The sequence below is a fragment of the Cryptotermes secundus genome, unplaced genomic scaffold, assembly GCF_002891405.2.
Source record: "Cryptotermes secundus unplaced genomic scaffold, Csec_1.0 scaffold708, whole genome shotgun sequence".
Classification (NCBI taxonomy): domain Eukaryota; kingdom Metazoa; phylum Arthropoda; class Insecta; order Blattodea; family Kalotermitidae; genus Cryptotermes; species Cryptotermes secundus.
The window spans coordinates 1,961,054-1,984,205 of record NW_019726238.1 but is presented as its reverse complement, the minus strand read 5'-3'; the positions used below and the strand labels follow the sequence as shown (position 1 = coordinate 1,984,205).

At 40.4% G+C, this 23,152-nt stretch overlaps 1 protein-coding gene across 1 annotated transcript in view; it reads right to left on the bottom strand.

The window, feature by feature from the left end:
- The window catches only part of LOC111864099 (microphthalmia-associated transcription factor), a 159,650-nt gene that overhangs the window by 4,657 nt on the left and 131,841 nt on the right, over positions 1-23,152 (bottom strand). The window contains exons 4-7 of the mRNA XM_023851122.2: positions 9,580-9,684; positions 7,259-7,433; positions 4,139-4,214; positions 2,509-2,674 (exon numbers count right to left, since the gene is read on the bottom strand). Coding sequence (XP_023706890.1) covers positions 2,509-2,674; positions 4,139-4,214; positions 7,259-7,433; positions 9,580-9,684 — 522 coding nt within the window. The remainder of the gene's footprint in view (positions 1-2,508; positions 2,675-4,138; positions 4,215-7,258; positions 7,434-9,579; positions 9,685-23,152) is intronic.

The following is a 23,152-nucleotide window of genomic DNA, read 5'->3' as shown; positions in this document are numbered from 1 at the left end:
TTTAATATTATTCACCCAGCTACCTCTACACCTTCCCAGTGGTCTCTTTCATTCTGTCTTTCCCACCAAAATCCCACATGTATTCTGCTTAGCCACCATTGGTGATACTTGCCTTGCCACCTCAGGCTCCTTGACTTGGTCATTCTAAGTATACTTGGAGAAGAGGACAAGTTATGAAGCTCCTCAATATGCAGTTTTCTCCAACCTCCAGTCACTTCATCCTTCTTTGGTCCACATATCCCCCTCAACAACATGTTCTCAAACACCCTCAGTCTATGTTCCTCCCTTAATGTCAGAGACCAAGATTCAAACTCTTACAGAACCACGGGCAAAATTATAGTTTTGTATATTCTAATTAGTACATTTTCAACATCAGGCAAGAAGAAAAATGGTTCAGGAATGAATGGCAGCAAAGATTACCTGAATTCTGTCTCCTCTTAATTTCATCCTGAATCAAATTTTGATCTAACAATGTCGTTTCCACATACATGAACTTGTCATTCTACCAATCCCTCAACATAAAAACTAGCATATTATTACAAAATGTTAAGAGATGGGACCAAACTTTGACTGTGCCCAAGTAGGGTTCAGTGGCAAGTTCTTGTAAACACAGTAACGAACATTCAGGTTCCACAAGTGGAGGTAAATTTCCTGAATGAGCAGGTCCTCACATAGGACACGTACTTTATATAGATTTGGTCAGTCGGTCAGTCAGGTGGTTGGAAAATTGATCCAAATGTGAGAATTCAAACAAAGAATATGAAACTCAAATATTTAAAAAGCCATATCCACATAACAAGATGTGCACAGTGGCAGTACGTCCAACCGCCTAACAAAATGTCCAAAGTAATCATCTAAATTCAAGATGCAGAGTCTTTCGTGAAAAGCTGGTGGCTACTCAGCTGGTCAAGACATTTCATCCCTTCATGGAGCCAAAAGTTTGTTACTGTATTCATTAAAGACTGCCACTGGACCTTAGATTGAGCCAAGTGAATCCAACTTACACCCTCAATCCTGCTTCTACAGTACTAGCCTCTCCACTACGCCTGTATCTCCCAAGTTGCCTTACCTTGAGATGCAAGACCCTTGAAGCTTTATTCCTTTCAGTACCACATTTTGAGGCCTAAACAGATATTTCTATCTTGTCAATAGCAGATATCTTGCTGTGTCTCCAGGAGTAGTCTCAAAACTCAAAATTTTTCTTACTCATATGCTTTCGCTGTCTTTAGCCTCCATTGAAAATACAGATTCGTTTAACTTTACTACAATTCTCTTCAGCTGTTTATGAATCCTATTTTTGTGTTTGTTTTAGTAAAACAATTACATTAAGGTTCAGACTTCACAAAAAAAAGTAAATAAAATTATTGACACAGGTGCTTTACGATGGGGTACCCAAAAGAAACCAAACTAATTTTTTTGCTGGCAGAGCTTTTGTAGTACCGCGTTTTGCCGCTATGAGCGCATAGAGCTAACATTCCTGAGTCAATAAGCCGACTACCGTTGCTTCAGAAGGTAAGGACTAGTTTCGGCAGAGTGTAGAGTGACAACTGTTTTGTGTGATCGTCGTTTTTGCAATGGCCCGAACACATGAAAATGTTGAAAAAATTCGTGAAATCATCAAGGAAGATCGACGACGGACCACTGAAGAAATTGTGGAGCTGTCGGGAGTGACTTGGAGCTCAGTTCAGCGAATTTTGACAGAAGATTTGGGAATTAAAAGGGTGGCTGCAAAATTCGTGCCACGACTGCTGAACAAAAACAAGGTCGCGTGGAAGCATGCTGTGCTTTGAAAGAAGAGTCCCGAAATGATCAAAACTTTTTTTCAGCGTTTTGCTGATGTTGCTGAGGTGAAGGGAAAAAACGACGGAGGCGCTGTCAAGCATCTCAAAAGATGAATTTAGACAATGTTTTGAAAAATGGAATAAAAGACTAGACAAGTATATTAGTGTAAGTGGAGAGTACTTTGAAGGGGATTGAAGGTTTGTGCTTAAAATTTGAATAAATAAGTTAAAAAAATAAGTTCGGTTTCTTTTGGGTACCCCCTCGTATGTTGACCGCCTCTGTGGTCTAGTGGTCATAGTTCCTGGCTACAGATCCAGAGGTCCGGTATCGATTCCCGGCGCTAACAGATTTTCTGAGAAGTAGTGGGCCTGGAACAGGGTCCACTCAGCCTCACAAGGATAACTGAGGAGCTATTTCAAGGAAATATAGGTTCCGGTCTAGAAAACGGAGATTAACGGCCATGGGGAACTGTTGTGCTGACCACGTGACACCCTCTATCCGCTAAAGTTAGCACTAACTTCGCTGACAAGCGGCGGTCGCTCGGTTGCGGACTACAGGCCACGGAGTTTATTTGATTTTGTTTCGATGCTTTACGTTATGAAAATATATGTTTAGGAGGATGCCAATGAGACTAATTGTAGTTTTAAAAAAGGAAAGCTACCCCACCGTCATACTCTCTCTCCTATCCTTCCATTACGCAACAGCTGAGATGATAAAGGGGTGTACCTGAATTCTGAGATACAAACGCCGGTTCTGAAGTTCAAGCTGCTTTTGCCTTGCTTCCACTTGTTTCATTCTCTGCACCTCAAGTTTCAGAACCTTGATGTAATCAACTGATGATTTCAGGATGGTCCCCTTGTTGGGTCGAACATCTCGCACAATTTCATAGTACCTTACATAAAAAATAAATAATCATAATCAATTTATTCTTATTTATTTCCAAATTAACAGCCCAGAGGCCAATTACACTAATGCATTTAAACTTAAGGTAATGAGAAACATGGTTATGTATGTCAAAATGAAATAATTTTGAAAAATTATTAAGAATTGAGATGGGTAATTGCTAACAGAGGCACAACTGCCTCTACTGAAGCCGGGAAAAATTGCCAATTGCTTCCATAATATAGGAAAATACTCCTGAGATATTCTTAGATTAAAAATGTTTCAGGACAGGTACAGTATATCAGAACAACCCTTAATAACAAATAATGTTATCAAGAGAATACCCCACAAGAACAATTAATAATACTAATGATACATTTATAATAATCATATAATGTTTTTTTTGTCACAATATGACATAACAGCTGTATTCACTGCATCCCAATGATCATGTGTTGCTTTCATTTTGTTCATCATGGCAATTTGTAGCAGACAGAAAAGCTGGAAAGGAAACAATAGCATATGTAATTTGTCCTGGATATGTCAGACGACCACATATGTGTGTTAGTTTTGGTGTGTGTATGTGTGTGTGAGGAGGGGGGGGGTTGGGGTGGAAATACAAAATGAGCATATTCAGCATCAGCATAAATAAAAACCAGAACTGGAAATTGACACATTCAAGAGTGGCCAGCAAACACACCAGATGGACATGAGTATATTCAGGGTTGCTTCTTTAAACATTCAGAAAAATCCATGTGTCCTAAGTACATGCTTATGCTAACATAAGTCAGATGGCATGCTGAAACAAGTATGTACGTGAGTCCACTTTGCAAGGATTAATAAACTAGAAGGGAACCATAAAGTCCGGGAGGTAGAGAAACAATCTTAGGATCTACCGACACCGATATTACCTCATATTTCTACAGCGTGATGTAGAAGTAAGTAAAAAGTAAAGGTACCCCTGTAACAGACCTTGGAGGCCTACAGGGTCGTGAGATGTTGAGGTTCCCACATTTTCTAGACAGTTGGCTCATAGATGGCGGTAAGGTTGTCAGCCCTACGCGCTGGCCACCCTTTACCCCTAAGAACATTCAAAGAATATTCCTGGTACTTGTTTCTGTTAGAGGCTGAGTCGACCCCAGGGCCATGGTGCGGCTGGAAGGATTAAGTACATTGAAAAAATGCAATGACATTACGATTCGATCCCGCGACCTTCCGGCTTGTAGCATAGTGCCTCAAGCAACTACGCTACCGCGTGCCCCCACAATGTGATGTAACATGAGCATATACATTTTGCAGATCTGTATGAATTATTCATCTCACATGTACCCACCAGAGGTGTAAGTTCTTTTCAGACAGGTGAGCAAATGGTACATCTTCATGCCATCTGAACTAATGTAACACATCTATATCCAAATACTTATGCATGCATGAAACGTTACATTTTCAGTTATGTATGATTAACATTACTTACGGATCATTGTTTTTAGGAAGAAGGGTTCCCAGTTCTTTGATTCGGTCATTGATATTGAAACGTCGCCGTCTTTCAACTGAAAGAAATTAATAATATCACTATAAAATCATAATTTGTGTGCATTGGCTGAATTACTCCCAATACTATGCCATGATCATTAAATGTATGGGTATTTATTGACAATCTTACAGTAATGAAGGTTTTCAGCTAAGAATTAAGATAGTGGAATATTATGATCCACTTTGTTAGAAAGTGTCAGAAATTGATGGAGCTTCAGTGTTGGCTAACACTTTGAAAAAAAATGAAATAAAATATTACGTTTGTGGTTCAATGGTAATCCATGTATGGGCAGAAGAGGAAATCAAATGATATATGAGATAATATACAGAGTCTGTCATATCCATCCACCCAATCACGGGCTTGCTGCCATTTCCCAGTGGCTTACATTGCCCTTTCTGGGCGCAGACACAATTAAAAGGCACGATAGTGTATACGCTTGAGGGGAGGTGGCAGTGAATGACATTCCAAGCTGTCGAAAGCCACGCATATTACAAAAGATTGGAAATATTAACATACTTCAGTTGCTTGGGAACATCATGATATTCTGCAAAACCTCCCTTTAATTTTTATTTAAAAGTATTTTCATAAATACTGGTGAAAACCACCACTCCCCAAATATTTTTAAAATTATGCAAGTCGAAAGAAATGACATTAGCTACCGTTTCCAAAAAACAGTGAAAAGACGTGAGCAAGAACTTCAAAAAGGTTTGGTCAGAAAATGAGAGCTGCAAGGAAGGAATCGGGATGCAAAAAGAAGACTTTATGTGTGTTCCAGTGGCAATGAGACTGTTATAAATCCACTGCCAGGATGTGACTAGTGAAGACCAAGAACAACAGTTCTTGTGTAACCATAAACTGTGAAGTGTGTAGATTTGTCATAACGCTGTAATACTTGTAGTTTTGAGATGAGTGTGTAAGGTGTCAATAAATACAAACATTCCATCCACACCCCATTTATAGTCACAACACCAAAACGTGACAATAATGATCCAAGAGCTCCTTATCTCCGACTGCAGTCTGGAATGATTGACGTTATGTAGAGAGAGCTGACCAATCAATTCTTCAAAATTCTTATACTAAAGTTCCTTTCACTTCTAGAATTTGGAACCGTTAAACACTACTCTGAATAGTTTCCAGATACTGCTCATGAGTCATAATTTAAACCATACGAATGGTATTTGGATTATGTGTATCTTCTGAAAAATTAATTTTGCATTATTTATTCACTGGAAGAATTGTTATGAATATGTAAGACTAAAGTATTTAATCACTTCACATCTAAATATGGAATTACCAGACACAGATCATCTGCCTTGTTATTAGTGATTCCAACACGCAGCGTGTCTGCTGAATGGATACTCTCTGCTCTGAATATCCATAGCTAATCTTCACAGCATGCAAGCTGAGGAAAAACTCACTAATACACTCAACCACTAATTTTTTTTATTGCTAGTGGGGTGGGACTAAGTCCCTTGTACTATGGCCACTTCTGGCCTATTGTACCAGCCCCAGATGATAGGTGAGGGTGATTGTGGAGCAACTGGTGGAATGAAGATTGGCAGGGGAAACCAAAGTACTTGAAGAAAACCTGCCCCAGCGCCACTTTGTCCACCACAAATCCCAACTGACCAGGCCCGGGATGGAACCCAGGCTGCCACGGTGGGAAGCCAGGGACTAACCGCTTGGGCTATGGCACGGCCTCACTCAATCACTAAGTTATCATTAATGACACCTGAGAAGAAAATTCTTCAAGACATAGGTAACAGTCCAAACTTCTGTGTCTTTGTGAGATATACTCGTATTTTCACTGAAGAAACAAAACTGTAGGAGGAGAATACAAGTACCAGGTGCAATAAAAAGATAGGCAAGCTCAGCAGTCAATAACCATTTTTTCCCAGATTATTTTCTTACCATTTTATCTTTAACTTAATTAATTCTTAGCTGACAGTTGCAAAGTTTTCTTATGCGATGTGCCTCGGGATTTGGCAAACAATTTCAAATGTCATGTTCAACCACTGAAAGCCATAACAAGAGAAGTTCTACAGAATATCTCATCAGTATGGAACTGTTCATCTTCTTTGTGTCAAAAGCTCTGAGTGAAGGCAATGAGTAGGGAAGAAAACGAGCATATAATTCTGCTATGTGGGGATCACAATCAGTTAGATGACGAAAATATGCAATGTTGAGCGTCTTCTAGAGTGAAATTTCTTTGCAGGCAGTAAGAACACGCCGTAAAACATTCAAACTGTTGTTTTGGGTTGGAAATGAACACTTGAATGTTTGCTCTGGGGTGAATGGTGTACATATTGAGCACATTCTGTAACACCAATGCCAAAACTCAAACATTTACTATGGTTCCAGATATATCGGAGACACTGCATTATGACATTTTTACATACTACTAATTACTATAGGATTGAATTTTTTATGAATCTGTTTTCAAATACAATGGTTCAAACGTCAACACAAAAACTCTTCACTGGATCGTATACTGAGACAGTTCAACTGAATGTATACCACCACTTCCTTAAAATCCATCATTATATCAAACTCACATCTCCAACAAGCATTCACGTTCCCATCATATCCTCCTTAACTTGACTATCCTAACTACATTAAGGGAAATGAATAATCCACAAAATTCATAAATATATAGCAATTTACTTCCCCTGGATCCAAATATTTTCATCAGAATGTTGTTTTGAAGAACTGTCATTTTATGTTTCCCTCCAGCAGAATGATACACCTTGTTCCAAAACTAAACAAGNTTTGTGTGTCCTCCCAGAGGAGAAGACACCCTTTGTCAAAAAGAAAAAAGGGGGGGGGGGGGGGGGGGGGGGCAGAGCAATAACGCTAGTCTTTTGGAAAATGGACAAAATGGTAACATTTTTTAGTGCAGAATAGTTATTATAATTTCCTAAATTTATTCTTCTTTTAATTTCACTGCCAACTTCATTTTGTAATGCTTCAATATCTGATACTATAACATAAAGTGCTTACAGATTATATATTTAATACCACATAAAAATAAATTGAATAAGAATTAAGTTTCACACTTACTCATATTATGATTGTCCTTCTTTTGCCTATCTTTGGCAATTGCATGCATTTCAGCATCACTAAGCTGAAGTGGTTCTGGCTTAACTTGCGGAAGATCAGGCGGGCAAGAATTGCTTGTTTTGAGTGGTCCATTTCCAAATGCTATTAGTTGTTCATAGAAACTTCCACTCCCAACCTGAAATAAATGTAAACAACCTTGTAGTTATGCTGTACGCTATAAGATCTGCTTCAAATCATACTCCAATTCAATCTTTTGGTAACACGATCACCTTGAAGGGACTATGGACACTCACATCGCCGGATCTAACATCCTCTGATTAGTTACTATAGGATTCTGACGATGGTGTATAACACACTGATATGTTGGGATTTTGGACTTTATCCATTGTCCTGGTTTTTAGGATAACCAATAAAAACACGACGTTTCGGAAACTGGATCTGTTTCCGTCCTCAGGTGAAGGAAAACACCTATTCAGTTGGGTCCCTTCGAAAGAGCTAGCCTCAATCACTGGACCAACCAGGACGATGGCTAAAGTCCAAAATCCCAACATATCAGTATCCTCTGATTACTCTAGAATTTTCTTTAAAAAAAAGTGTACCAGAATAATCCAAAAAGATTAAATAAAAAATGAATATTGAAAAGGCCATCACTGGCAGAAATTCTTATAGATTTGTCTCTTAACACACGGTAAAAAAGAGCGATGTATATATTCAGAACACAGGATGGTTCCAGTGTGTTCTGCGAACACCGAGTTAGGTGCATATTCAGAGATACAAAGCTGAATGCTTAACATATTAAAACACAATGCACGTAGTGGAATCCAATTATGAATACTGAGATACATAGCTCCTAAACTGAACATCAGACTACCAAATGTTGGCACCTGCGTTCCAAGGAATTAATACAAACACATTCCCAACTACTGTATTATGATAACGTGTCAAAACACATAAATTTCAATCACTTCTTTTATGAAGTCTATACATCTGGTGGTTTGATGGATTTTATGGAAGGACATGAATTCATACAAGCATACTAAACAAGCATCTGGAATTCTTTACTTCCAAATTCCAAGCTACATACCATCATTTTTATTATATCAGACGTAATTTAATTAGTCTCATGTGGAAATGATATAAGGCTGAGAGCTTAGATGAATGTAATGTATTATTAATGATATGCATGTACGTGCTTATGCACTGGAACTGTAGCACCTTCATAAACTAACTCTACAATTTTTACTTTAAAAACAAATTCCGTTTCAGTTCAATTGATTATACTTCGAACATATCACATTTTTACATGAAGAGTATGTGAATTTATAAATATGCATGGTTAAGTAAGCAATCCCTGTACCAGGAAGTGGAGGCCCATAGAGTTGTGAGACGTAAAGGCTCCCACATTTTCTAGAAAATCGGCAACAGATGTCACTGAGGTTGTCAGCCTTCCACGCCGGGCCCCTTTTACCCACGGGAATACTCCTGTTACTCATTTGTGTTACAGGTTGAGTCGACCCCAGGGCCATAGTGCGGCTGGAAGGATTAGGTCAATTGGGAATCGAACCTGCGACCTTCCAGCTTGAAGCATAGTGCCTCAAGCAACTATGCTACCACGTGACCCATATATAAGTATATGCATGACAACACCAATTTTAAGAGGAACTGGTAATTTTATTTATCTCTCGTTTATTTCATAGCTAATTACATATTAAATGGCCGGATGCCCAATAAATCCTGAATTCGAAAAGATGTGGAAAAAGTGTTCTTGACATTGGCACTGGCCTGAAGGGACTGAGTAAAACCATGGAATGCCTCAACTGGGATAGTCAGTGTCATTGCCAAGATTCAGAACAGGCACATCATGAACACAAATTAGAAGTGTTACCAACAGAACTAACTTGCTTGATGCAAAACAAATGACATTTTTATTTCTGGGAAAGAACAGACAGCTGAAAGGAAAAATTTATAATTTAATTTTCATGAGTGCCCCGAGAAATTACACTAATGTTGCAGTTCCAAAGTCACCAGCCTTGACATTTTATGGCATTTTTGAAACTGAAGTTTCAAGAGTGCTACAGCAGAAAGCCTAACTATATGTAGATATTACAATTCTCCCATAAGAGGATACTATTGTTGTGCAGGGTAACTCAATTTTCTTACTTGCTCCTTGCAGTTAAAAGTCAGAATAGATAAAAACAACCATAAATATTAAATTTTCAGGCTGCACAAAACAGGGAAGAGACTGAAAATAATTATGGTCTAATGAGGATGTTTTTTAGATGCAAGTTACCAATCAATATGCTAATACAGTAGTTCCTTACCTGAATATCTGGAGAAATATTCAGTGCTGAATCTGTGACTTTAATATTATCCGATGCCAATGAACTGGCTTCAAAAGCCAAAATATCTTCCAGGACCTCCTCAGCCTAAAAAGTGAAGAAGAAAAAAAGTTGCTTGAATGTCTACAAAAAATATATTTGTCTCATTAGACTGCATTTTATTTCTGAAGACACCTAAGTCAGCAGTACACCATGTCACTTTGGTTATACTTTTATGAAATGCAGGAACAATAACACAAGCCCGGTATGAAAAATACCGCAGTTCCTTTAGGAGCGGAGTCACTCAGCAGCTACGGTCACAGTGTGTGTCTCACTTCTATCAAGTGTCACAATAAAATCAAACTTCCTCTTGCATCTTTCACACTGCATTTCTGTATATATGATCACATCATGTATGTGTCAAAGTCTGTCTTCACACTTCCCATAACAATTTTACTTCTCCAGAATTCATGTCAAGAGTAATGAGTCTTTCTGTACAAACTGAAGTCTGTAAATCTGTTGCCAATATAAAACTGTTCTTAGAAGTTCGCCTCCATGCGAGGATGTGAGCCCGGAAGTAGAGGAACGTCCGCCGTTGGGCCGCGCCATAGCTCAAGCGGTTAGTCGCTGGCTTCCCGGGTCTGGTCAAGCGGGATTTGTGGTGGACAAAGTGGCGCTGGGGCAGGTTTTCTCCGAGTACTTCGGTTTCCCCTGCCAATCTTCATTTCACCAATTGCTCCACAATCACCCTCACCTATCATCTGGGGCTGGCACAATAGGCCAGAAGTGGCCGCAGTACAAGGGACTTAGTCCCACCCCACTAGCAATAAAAAAAAAAGTCCGCCGTTGGAAAGCGTTACCCAGAAACGTGCTTCAGGATACTAGTCAGTGTCATCATAAAACTAAAAACTACCCTCAGTGATTTTAGTCCGCAAGCGAACTACCGGATGCGGTAATACAGAACAGTCTATTTCTTATTTAGTCATGGGAACATCCACATCAGCTACGTCAGCAGATAATAGACAAAAATATTATAAACAAATATATCTTTATTTTGATATTTAGCTTTTGCTGAAAGTCTCAGAAAATATTTATTACTGTATAAAACACTTCAACAGTGTCCTGTGTAGTGGAAAATTACTTGGGCTGCAGTCGAATGAGTATTTCCATATGTCCCCACCCCCCAGTATAAGAATTTGCGTGGGAAATTCTATTTCACTGACTTGTGTTGACGTTATATACACCAGTACCCCTTACAGGTATGAAGATTCTTGTACTAAGTTTGTGTCACGTTTAAACTTGCACACCTCTTCGTACTGCAACCGTTCACAAGTAAAGGAAAACGGGTGTAATAACATTAAACCTTTCTCGTTACATTCACCTGCATCCTTTCTGGTCTAAATTAGAAGCAGAGGAAAAGGCTTGTTTCTGTCTTAAGTTGCAAACAGACAAAAATATATATTAGTACACAAAATGTTGTTTCAGATCTGGTATAAGAATTTTCGCTTTGTTGACGGGAACATTTCTAGTGGACCTATGTTCCACGTGCTTGTTCCTGGCATTAAAGTATCGATTCGATTGGAAATAAATGGCGCAAAGCGCGTTTCGTAATCGTCTCCATATCGTACCACATACGAGTATTTTCCTGTCTGTGACTGATCAGTGACAGTATGCCAGGCTGGATCCGTTGGAGGGACGAGAGAACTTGCGGGGTTACAGGCAACGTGAGTAAGTTGTTGTTGTTGTTGTTGTTGCTGTTGTTATTGGAGAGGGTGGGTTTCCCATGCACTTAAACCAAATACTGGTCCATTGTGCGTCCCCCTGTGATATTCTACCAGTCTCTATTCCGTACCGATACTGGTGCGTGCCAGTCAGCGAGTTCGGCCTCTACTGGCTCAGCGGTATCTCGATGCTTCCCCCATCTACCAGAGGCGTTAGAGACTACTGTTGGGCGGGAAATGTCCTGAATTTGGTTCAGAGGTCCCCTTGGGACATGAGGTTCTTTTACGTGCCGTAAAGCTACGACGCGGGACCCACGGCTTAAAGTCCCTCGCGGAGGACTTGTTCCCTGAATTTTTCCGCCGTTAAAAATTCCACGACCTCCACCGGGTTTGAACCCGCGTACCTTGAGTCACGAGGTGCGAACGTTACCCCTAGACTACGGAGGCCGCTAACGTGAGGAAGTTAGTATGGCAGGCTGTTCTCAAATATACGACTTAACAGGTGTTAAGTGTGTGACTGTTGGTAACTTTGTACACGGAAAGTTGTTCTGTACATTTTGCAGCAAAAGGAACTTTCCCTTTACACGAACAACCTGTCTCACAGAGCTGTTTGTAAATTGTATTCCTGAACGGCTTAGAAACTGAATCCATTTTAGCGTCGTTGCATTCGTTTCAGACTTTTGCTTTTATTGCACACGCAGTGGCGGCTCGTGTCCTAAATGGTTGGATGGGCTAAAATACAAATTAATTTGATGACTTGGTATTTCTTGCATGGTATTGATGGATATGATGACAATATTAATAATAACTGTGATGGTGATAATAATATCTAAGGGTGATTTTAAAAATTAAATTTCCTTTTGAGTAATCGGTCTTGAAAGCCGTGTCAGTACTGTTCCCATTACACCACATGTTTCAAGACAATTCATAAAGATTACGTGAAACAGTGAATTCGTTTAAAGTTACCGTATTTATAAAGAAACTGTCCATTTAGATTTTTCTGTGATGCAAACAACTCGATTCGCTTAGTGGGGGGTGGAGTCCTGCTGGGTCCACTCGGCATAGCGGCCACTGATTGGCCTATTGTAGCCTGCCCCGGGTGATTATGATGATGGAGAATTTGGTGGAATGAAGATTGGCAGGGGAAACCGAAATACTGGGAGAAAACCTCCCCAGCGCCACTTTTGTCCACCACAAATCCCACTTGACCAGATCCGGGATCGAACCCGGGCCGCCACGGTGGGAAGCCAGCGACTAACCGCCTGAGCTATGGCTGACGGCTGGTTGATTCTGTATTTCAGTATCCTGTGGGACATCTTTAATTAAACGTCAGTAATGTAACAATCATTAAAATATTCACAGACAGCCGTCCTCGAGCGTCTGTGGCCACAACATATTGTGTTAGTGTTGAATGGCGAATATTTTAATGATTGTTGCATTACTGACGGACTAAATACATAGACGTTTAAAATTCAATTGATTTTAATTGTAATGCGCATTTTTCTTGTTGTGTTGACGGATACGTTACCTAACCATACATGCCTGTTTTGTCCAGAAGCTAATTGTGGCGCCAACTGGACAGAATGTCCACAGAACCAGAAAGATTACATTTTATATAATTCTCAATTTGAGTTGTAGAGGCGTCTTGTTCTCTTCGTTCATTCCGATACATTTTGATGCCTGTCACAGTTCACTTACTTTCGCCTCCAAACAAAAGTCACACGAAACGGAAGAATGATTTATTTTCCTCAGTTACAGTCAAGCATCGCTTCTTATCGAACCAGCACGAGGAGAATGACCTATTTTGATTGTTGGTGTCCTTCTGAAGTTTAAAGTCTGAAGGTTTATTTTTTATATTTCTTCTGTATTTAAGAGGGAAAATGAGCTTTCAGAAATACGTTTTACTCATTATTCACTGATACCAACAAAATCACCAGCATTGGTAACAGAATACTCTATGTTGTTCCTAATAACACAACTGCGCACTTACTTTTGCCGTGTAATAAGAATGCTTTGCTTCTAATGTGAAGAAAAGAAATTTACTGCACTTTACACTAATGGCATTAATCATGCCAGTAGAGCTGCAACGTGATCAACAAAACAACGGGGATCGCTTCGCATACCAAAACAAAAACAAACTCCGCAAACGAACTATACCGACCGAGCGACCGCCGCTTGCCGGCGAAGTTAGTGCCAATTTTAGCGGATAGAGGGTGTCGCGTGGTCAGCGCAACTAATTCCCACGGCCGTTAATTTCGGTTTTCTAGACCTGAGCCGCTATTTCCTTGAAATAGCTTCTCAATTATCCTCACGAGGCTGAGTGAACCCCGTTCCAGAAGCCCTACTTCTCAGAAAATCTGATAGTGCCGGGAATCGAACTCGGACCTCTGGATCTGTAGCCAGGAACTCTGACCAACAGACCACAGAGGCGGTTATTATTATTATTAGAGTCGCAATGCAAGCAATTTGGGAAATATGTGGTTTGGTTTGGAAAGGATATTCATCTTCTATTCAGCTTGTGGTTGACAGTAGACATTTGGTCGAATCTTGAAAAGTTCCTGATGAATTAGCTACTTCTGATTTGGTTGCCTATAAAGCTCCTAAGGTTCGGCCACACAGAGCGCTACGTACGCTATGTACACTCTGCGACGCATATAACATAGGGAACATAGCGTACGTAGCGCTGTGTGGCTGAACCTTTAAGCGCTTGAGAGCACCCGCGGCTTTGTTATTACGAGCTGTTTTGACACCTTCGTACAGGTTATGAAACATATTTTTAATATTATGTAGTTTACCTCAGAAATATTTTCCCACACTCCTGAAGAAGGCGGCAATTGTTCCTGTTTTGAAAAAAAAAATAAAATGGAGTAACAGTGTCTCAGTTAGCAATTATCAACATATATTCTAATTTTTTCCGAATTGAACTTTCTATTTATGACCATGTCTCAGGCTACATAGAATTTAAATCAAATTCTTGCCAACATGATTTCTATAAATCTACACGTACCTACCAACTTGGTTACTTATCTTAATTTTATTACCATTACAGTTGGCTCCTATCGTCAGTCTGATGTAATTTATTTTCAACTTCGCAGTGCATTTGACCGTAACCCTTACTTCTTCAAAGGTTTAGCGCTTTTGGATTTTCTGGTGGTTACATAAATTGGTTTCGCAGTTACCTAACCAACCGGCAACATCAGGTCCGTATATCTTGAATACAATCGCCTCTAGAAGTATTCTCCGGTGTTCTTCAAGGACCTGTTCTATGACCCCTCCTTTTCAATGTGTTTGTTAATGACTTTGCGATGTAATTAAGTACTCTAGGTACCTTCCTACTGCTGATGATATCAAAAGCTACTGTGTCATTTAATCTCCAAAAGATTGTAATCTATCACAGTCTGACGTTAGTTAATTCTATACAAGGTTCGTGCACTCGGCACTAAACCAAAACATATGCTCAAGAAAATGTAACACACACGGGTACGCATGCCAGTCTCCTCTATAACCTGCAGATTCCAATAAAGAACTAGGAGAATATATGGATTCTAAACCTCCTTTTCATAATAATGTCAACTACATACTTCCTTATTGTATTAAATTGCTCGGTCTAGCTCGTAGAGTAACCTTCTCATTATCATCCCTTCACCGTCTATACAGCTTATATTTTACACTAGTTAGATGTAAACATGAATATTCTACTGTTGTTTCGAGCTCTATTTCGTCTGCAGATTCTAACGAACTTGAACGTATCCAGCAGAAGTTTTCAGCCATTTGATTTCTCGTTTCTTTCCTTCATGTCCATGTTTTAGAGCACTTAAGATTGCACACTTCGCGTAAAAGGACGTGTTATATTCATGCATTCGTACTTATTCAAGTTTACCTTGGTTCTAAATTCTGTCCTGTTCGGCATATCCTACAATTTTCTTCCCATTTCCTTGTCTTTAAGTAAAATCTATCTTGCTGTTAGACACACTTCAGTTCAGGATGTATTTTTTAGAAACGGTGACTTATTTGGAATCATAACTATTCTTCTTAGTCATATTTTATAATGCTTTCTAAAGGATTAAAATAAAAATATCATTAATTATATTACACATGAACGTGTGCGCACGCACGCACACACACACACACGTTATCTAACTGATAGAGGGGCGGATAGAAGTGACCAGAAGACGTGGGAGAAGACGTAAGAAGATGCTGGATGACCTTGGGAACAGAAGAGGATATTTTCATTTGAAGGAGAAAGCTCTAGATCGCATTAAGTGGAGGAATTGTTTTCGAAGAGACTGTGGACCTGTCGCCTGACAGATTACAGATGGATGAATGGTTGACGTGATGGTGCTAACTGAATTATTATTGTCTAAATTATATAAGATTTTTGTCTTCTCTTCTGTTTGTTTCCTTGCGTATCTTGCTCATGCTTTTTTCACAATTGGCAACTGGGCTGTTGACTAAGCAAGTACATAAATAACAAATGAAATGAATTGTTACTATAAACAAGTTTGCGAGTTATCTTGCATTCTATAACGTCCGATTTCCTTCCCAATGATGATTAAATACTTCGGAACATTCAATTGGAAACGACAGCATCGCTGCTATATTTAATCCTAACGTTGTCATTGTTCTACTTTGGCTACTGCTCCTCTCCTTACACCAACTGAGCAAATTTGGAATTTTTCCACTCTTAATTTAAGTAATGCTTCAAGAGCTAGTCCTTGAACAAGGCACGCCACAGCTGCGAATAGCATCTGTCGATTTTGTATGTTCTTAATTAACATTTTACTAAGCGGCCTCCGTAGTCTAGGGGTAACGTTCCCACCTCGTGACTCAAGGTACGCGGGTTCAAACCCGGCGGAGGCCGTGGAATTTTTAAGGGCGGAAAAATTCAGGGAACAAGTCCTCCGGGAGGGACTTTAAGCCGTGGGTCCCGTGTCGTAGCTTTACGGCACGTCAAAGAACCTCATGTCTCAAGGGGACCTCTGAGCCAAATTCAGGACATTTCCCGCCCAACAGTAGTCTCTAACGCCTCGAGATACCGCTGAGCCAGTAGAGGCCGAACTCGCTGGCTGAGTCGGGACTGATGGCACGCACCAGTACCGGTAGGGTATAGAGACTGGTAGAATGTCACAGGGGGACGCACAATGGACCAATATTGGTCTAAGTGCATGGGGAAACCCACCCTCTCCAATAACAACAACAACAACATTTTATTTCCTTTGAGAATACTTTTCTTTCCTTAGTCCTACTTACTTCACTGTTTTTATTAATGTGTTATTCTAATTACTTTGTTCTAGGTCTTCGTTCTTCTTTACGTTTATAGTTTGTTATAAGCCGTTTGCTTTTTGCAAGCAATGATGGAGCTGAGCCGCTGCTATTTTATTATTATTATTATTATTATTATCATCATTTGTTTGTTTGTTTACTTCTCTAAATTATTGTGTTTTTGCCAGTGCTTGCCTGTAATTTGTCTTTGACTTTATAATGTGTTTGCCCATAATGTAATTACTTTTATCTACACTGTGCTCTGTCTGTAATTGGCCTTGCGGCTGTTGACTCGGCACATAAATAATAAAGAATTGAATTATACCATCGTCACCACGTGTTTGCTGTCTTATTCATAAGCTACCGGTCCCATTTATGTTGACCACCTGACCGCATAAACATGTTCTGGGTAAAGACTGTTACCACAAAATACCGTTCTGATTATAATAGAAGACAACGATTGTGCAGAAGCAGTAACACATTTCAATTATTAAACTGAATGAATAACTTGATATTTTGAGCCAACAAAAGGATTTACAGAATGTGCTCTAATTGTTGACCTTTAAGTTAATTAGGAGATTGGGCCGCGCCATAGCTCAAGCGATTAGTCGCTGGCTTCCCATCGCGGCGGCCCGGGTTCGATCCCGGGTCTGGTCAAGTGGGATTTGTGGTGGACAAAGTGGCGCTGAGGCAGGTTTTCTCCGAGTACTTCGGTTTCCCCTGCCAATCTTCATTCCACCAAATGTTCCACAATCACCCTCACCTATCATCTGGGGCTGGTACAATAGGCCAGAAGTGGCCGCAGTACAAGGGACTTAGTCCCACCCCACTAGCAGTAAAAATAATCAGGAGATTCAACCGTTGGATGAACACTTGCCTTGATCATTAAATTAACTGTGCTTCATGGCAACACTCTCACCAACACGTTGCCCCTTATTTTCCGCTGTTGTTGGAATATCTTGGTACAGTTCCCCATACGAACAAAAAAGAATGGTATGACGTCAGAAGAACTGGCGGACAAAGTTCTTGGCCCACAACAAACAATCGAACGACCAGAGTGCAGTCCATTAAGTGGAATGCATGCAACAACTGCTTTAAGTGATGGGCACGCAACGTGTTGTACCACGTCCACATTCGATTTCTCCATGGCACAACATCTAAAAGATGATGCAGAATGTTAAGAACGAAGCAGATCTTAAAATATTTACATTCCCTTCAGAAAAAAAAAGGACCCACAATGACACCACACCACATTTTATGTGTATAAGTACACAGCATTAAAATATATTTTATTCTTTTTCGGATATTATCAGGTAACATTTCTACATTATCCATGTGTATATATTAACCGTCTTTTAGTGCATACAATTTCATTTGTCACTTCACACTACATGTTTCGGCATCATTCTGCCATCCTCAGGTGTATCAATCACGTTAAACCATTGCCTGCCATCAAGTGTCCATTTATAAAATGATATAAAATGTGTGTTCGTCGTTGTTCAATAATAAAATTTATATATTAAAACTTGTTAAGATCTGTCATCTTACATGTCGTACATCAAACTCGTGTGTAATGCCATTCATCCGCTATGGGAGTCGTTCTTCTTATGTTTTAATTGTGTATATACTGTGTTCTCCTGTTTTTCTTGTCATTGTAGGATTCATCTTCTCGTGTATAATCTTGTGCTTGTATTCAGATTGTGTATTGCACTAAGTGCACGTATATGTTGCTGTCTCGTCACCAGAATACTCGTACAGGGAGCAATCGTGACATAAAGATAGGAAACAGATGTTCTGAAACGTGGCACAGTTCAGATATTTGGGAACGACGATAACAGATCGAAACCTGATTCAGGAGGAAATTAAGAGGAGACTGAACTCGTATAATGCTTGCTACCATTCAGTCCAGAACCTTTTGTCTTCTCGTCTGCTGTCCAAAAATATAAAAATTAGAATATACAAAACTATAATTTTGTCTGTGATTCTGTATGGGTGTGAAACTTGGTCTCTGATATTAAGGGCTGAACATAAACTGAGGGTGTTTGAGAACAGCGTGTTGATGAGAATATTTGGACCGAAGAGGGATGAAGTGACAGGAGGTTGGAGAAAACTGCACAATGAGGAGCTTCATAACTTGTACTCTTCTCCAAGTGTAACTAGAATGATCAAGTCAATGAGAATGACGTGGGCAGGACATGTAGCACGAATGGGGCAAGAGGCATGCATATAGGATATTGGTGAGAATGCCAGAAGGAAAGAGACCACTAGGAATACCAAGACGTAAGTGGGTGAACAATATAAAATGGATCTTAGAAAGACAGGGTGGAATCGTATGGATTGGATTCATCTGGCTCAGGATATGGACAAGTGGAGGGCTCTTGTGAACACGGCAATGAACCTTCGGGTTCAATAAAATGCTAGGAAGTTCTTGAGTAGCTGCACAATTGGCGGCTTCTCAAGAAGGGCTCAGCTCCATAAGTGAGCGAGTGATCTGCCAATGTAGTTTCATCAGTAGCATTTGGGAAAGAGGTCTGATCTGTAACTGTGTTGTGTCCAACTGACGAAACTGCACAAGATTTTAAAAATCGTACGTATGCAGTTCTTGTTGTTAACGGTACGTGGTAGGGGTGAAACTTATGGCGTTTAAGAATGCGGTATTCACTTGTTTTAGAAATTCCACAATAACTTTTTCTAAAACATCAATTTCAGCTTCGTCCTACGAGTTTTACGTCAATTTCAATTCCGTGGATTAATACGTCCTGTTCCAGAGGTTCTTAATAATACTAGAAGTCCGTCGACATGGTTGGAACTTTTCATGATATGTCGCTGCGCATCGCAGCTGCGCTCTGACCAAATTTTTCCACATCCCCCAGTGACTAAGTAGCCTCTTAACATTTTCTCCGTTACTGTACACCATAAATCGGAGATTCAACACGCGACATATTCTTAACGATACTGAATGACCGGCTACACGACTTCCAGTACTACTGCTTACGTCACTGACAAGCTGGCCTCCTCGTTCTTGACCTCACACTGCTGGACTTCTCTTATGAGCATCTTCAAAGGGCGTTCTGTACCAGGATGTGCCAACAACAGCGTAAAATATGCCGGGAAGTATTACTGATCAGTGTGCTGCCATGAATTCAGAAATAACTGAAGGGTCAAGGCATTCGATTCTAAAGGGTTCTTGACAATGACGCATAACACTCAGTTTCACTGCGTTATTGGACACTGTCCATCGTCCGGTATTCTACAAACTAGGAAACACGACGTTTCGGAGAAGGAAGACATCTACTGAGTAGGTGTCTCCCCCCACCTGAGGAGGGAAACAGATCCAGTTTCCGAAACGTCGTGTTTCCTAGTTTCTAGAATACTGGAAGTTGGACAAAGTCCAAAAGCCCAGTTATTCTGAGGATCAATCCAGAAATTGCAACTCTGCAGTAACTTTAACGCCCAACACTACGAGCAACTTTTGGAACTCCTTTTGCTGGTTCCATAACTGAGGAGCTACTTGAATGGAAAAGTAGCGGCTCCGGTCTAGAAGGCAAACTTAACGGCTGTCTGGATTCGTTGCGCTGGCCACGTGACACCCTCTATCCGGTAAAGTTGGCACCAACTTCGCCGACAAGCGGCGGTCGCTCAGCCGGTATAGTTCGCTTGAGGACTTCAGGCCACGGAGTTTTTTTTTGTTGGTTCAAAATTATCCATTAAGGTTCATATTTCAAATATTTTTTCTGCTGTATATTGTTTGCATTCTATTATAACGAGAACGGTACTTTGTGATAATAGTTTTGAATATGTCATATAAACAAGTACAGAGTGTCATTTAAAAAGTGCTAGTGGCCTTGATATCTCATTGGAAACCTTATAAACAAACTGTATTCAAACCGAACAACCTTCATCCCTAACACATTTTTATTCGTGGTTATATGAACATTATTTCAAGCGATAAAGATAAATACGCTTTAACCAACCTTGAGTTCAAATTCGTCTCTTGAGGCCTTCCAGAAATCTGTGCAAATTAAAACAGCAGAAACAAACGGAAGTTTCATGTGGCGCAGTCTTCAATGATTCCGACAGGAAACTTCCACTACACAAGCCTATCAGCTGGACTTCGATTCATATAAACTAATGTCGCTCGCAATTTCACGGATCAGTATAACTGGCAGGATAATAAATGTGTTGCTATGTTCTTAGTGAGTGACAAATATCCTTGTTATGTCTTACATTAACTGCATTAATCCTGATCGAGGAATGAGACACGTCAGAGATGTCATTGCATGATTTATATGTCCATTTCCATATAGATAGAAAATCTATTGAATGGACCTTTCAAACTGACCCTCTCCACTGTTGTAAAAAAAAAAACTCCGTCGCCTGTAGTCCGCAAGCGAACTATACCGACTGAGGGACCGCCGCTTGTCGATGAAGTTAGTGCCAACTTTTGTGGACAGAGGGTGTCACGTCAGCGCAACGGATCCCCACGGCCGCTGATCTCGATTTTCTAGACCCCCGTTCCAGACCCATTACTTATCAGAAAATCTGATAGCGCCGGGAATCGAGCCCAGGACATGTGGATCTGTAGGCAGGAACCCTTACCACTAGATCACAGAGGCGGTCTTCTACTATTGTAAAAGCACAATAATAATCAGAAACATTCGTAAGAAGGTTCACGTCCCGAAAAGAAAAGAATCCTTTGTTAAGCTCTTGAACAAAGTTCTTAAACTAATGCCAAAAACCCGAGGCGACATTCTGTTTTCTTTATTGCTAGTGGGGTGGGACTAAGTCCCTTGTATTGCGGCCACTTCTGGCCTATTGTACCAGCCCCAGATGATAGGTGAGGGTGATTGTGGAGCAATTGGTGGAATGAAGATTGGCAGGGGAAACCGAAGTACTCGGAAAAAACCTGCCCCAGCGCCACTTTGTCCACCACAAATCCCACTTGACCAGACCCGGGATCGAACCCGGGTCGCCGCGGTGGGAAGCCAGCGACTAACCCCTTGAGCTATGGCGCGGCCCATCTGGTTAGTATGCACATTAATAGCATGAATCCAAAATCAGGCAATGTAAATGGAATACTTTAATCAAGAATGTTTTCGAAGTACGGTCTATTAGTTTGAATCCTACTAATGCAAATGAGATATAGCGCTTCATAACACTGTCGAAGGACACCGATGTGTACAGAAAGGATGTCACGTTGCTTAATGACATTGCATCAACTGCTGAGGTTAAACAGAGATGAATAAGAGGTGTGGTTGATCATAAGCTGGGAAGGATCTAGAGAGGAGCATGCGCAGTTTATTTGAAGGTAATTCCTGGAACTTCCATATCTCGAAGGTGCCACTCTCAGAAGCCCTGTTCTCGAGCACCCGTTACCCGTTTTTCCTTAAAATACAGCAAGTCACATTATTCTGCATATTAATATCGCAAAGATGGCTTTTATTTTGACTTAAATTCGTAAATAGGTAATAATTTAATTGTTGTTTCATTGGGAATATCATGAAAATTATTAATATAAAAAGTAAAATAGGGCTGTGTAAAATCTGAGGTTTTCACGGCGGTGACTATGAAGAAACCAGTCTTCCGGGATGTGGCGGCGTGTATATATTGTGTTAACCGAGGTGGCACGTTCCTCCGAAACGTCGCTCAACACATATCTACACGGTGCCACATCCCAGAAGACTGCTTTCTTTAAAGTAGCCCTGTTCTTATAACATGAACAGTCCTGAAACTCACGTAATTTAAAAAAAACTCAGATCATTAAACCTATCACTAATTAATATATGACTGTATAGAACAGTCTATACAAATGGTCAGTTGAACTAGGTGTTCCAGAGGTCGGCTCCAATATGTGCCATTGAATGACAACGGACCCGTCTCATCATCTCGTCTTCAATTGCATCTAATTGAATAGCTTCTTATTTGTTAGGATTCTGCGTGGATGTTTTCGCTGTCCGCAAATTACTTCACGAAACACGCCAAGGAAACCAGTCAAGTGGTGCCGCGTTCTTGTAACCATAAGTACAAACGTACTTTTTATCTCCTCAGAAGGCGACAATAAGAACGTTGGTCTCAGAGCATCTTTTGCTACAGTGGGGAATAACGTCGAATATCGAATTATCGAGACATAAACGATACTCTCGAATTGCGAACAATTACAGAACATCGGCTGGAGTCACAATTACACGTACTTTACCGCTTAAATACAGAAAATAACCTTATGGTTCCGGTCTTGTGGGATGCGATACCGTGCAATCTGACACACAGGTACCTGTCTACCAAATCATTCGTCGTCACATCCCAGAACACCCTATATTAATATCCGCTGTCGCGAGAACATGAAATCCTGTAATACATCGAAAAAACTCCGTGGTGTTAGTCCGCAAGCGAACTATACCAACCGAGCGACCGCCGTTTGTCGGCGAAGTTAGTGCCAAATTTAGCGGATAGAGGGTGTGGCGTGGTCAGCACAACGAATCCCCACGGCCGCTAATTTCGGTTTTCTAGACCGGAGCCTCTTAATTCCTTGAAACAGCTCCTCAATTATCCTCACGAGGCCGAGTGGAAACCGTTACAGACCCACTACTTCTCAG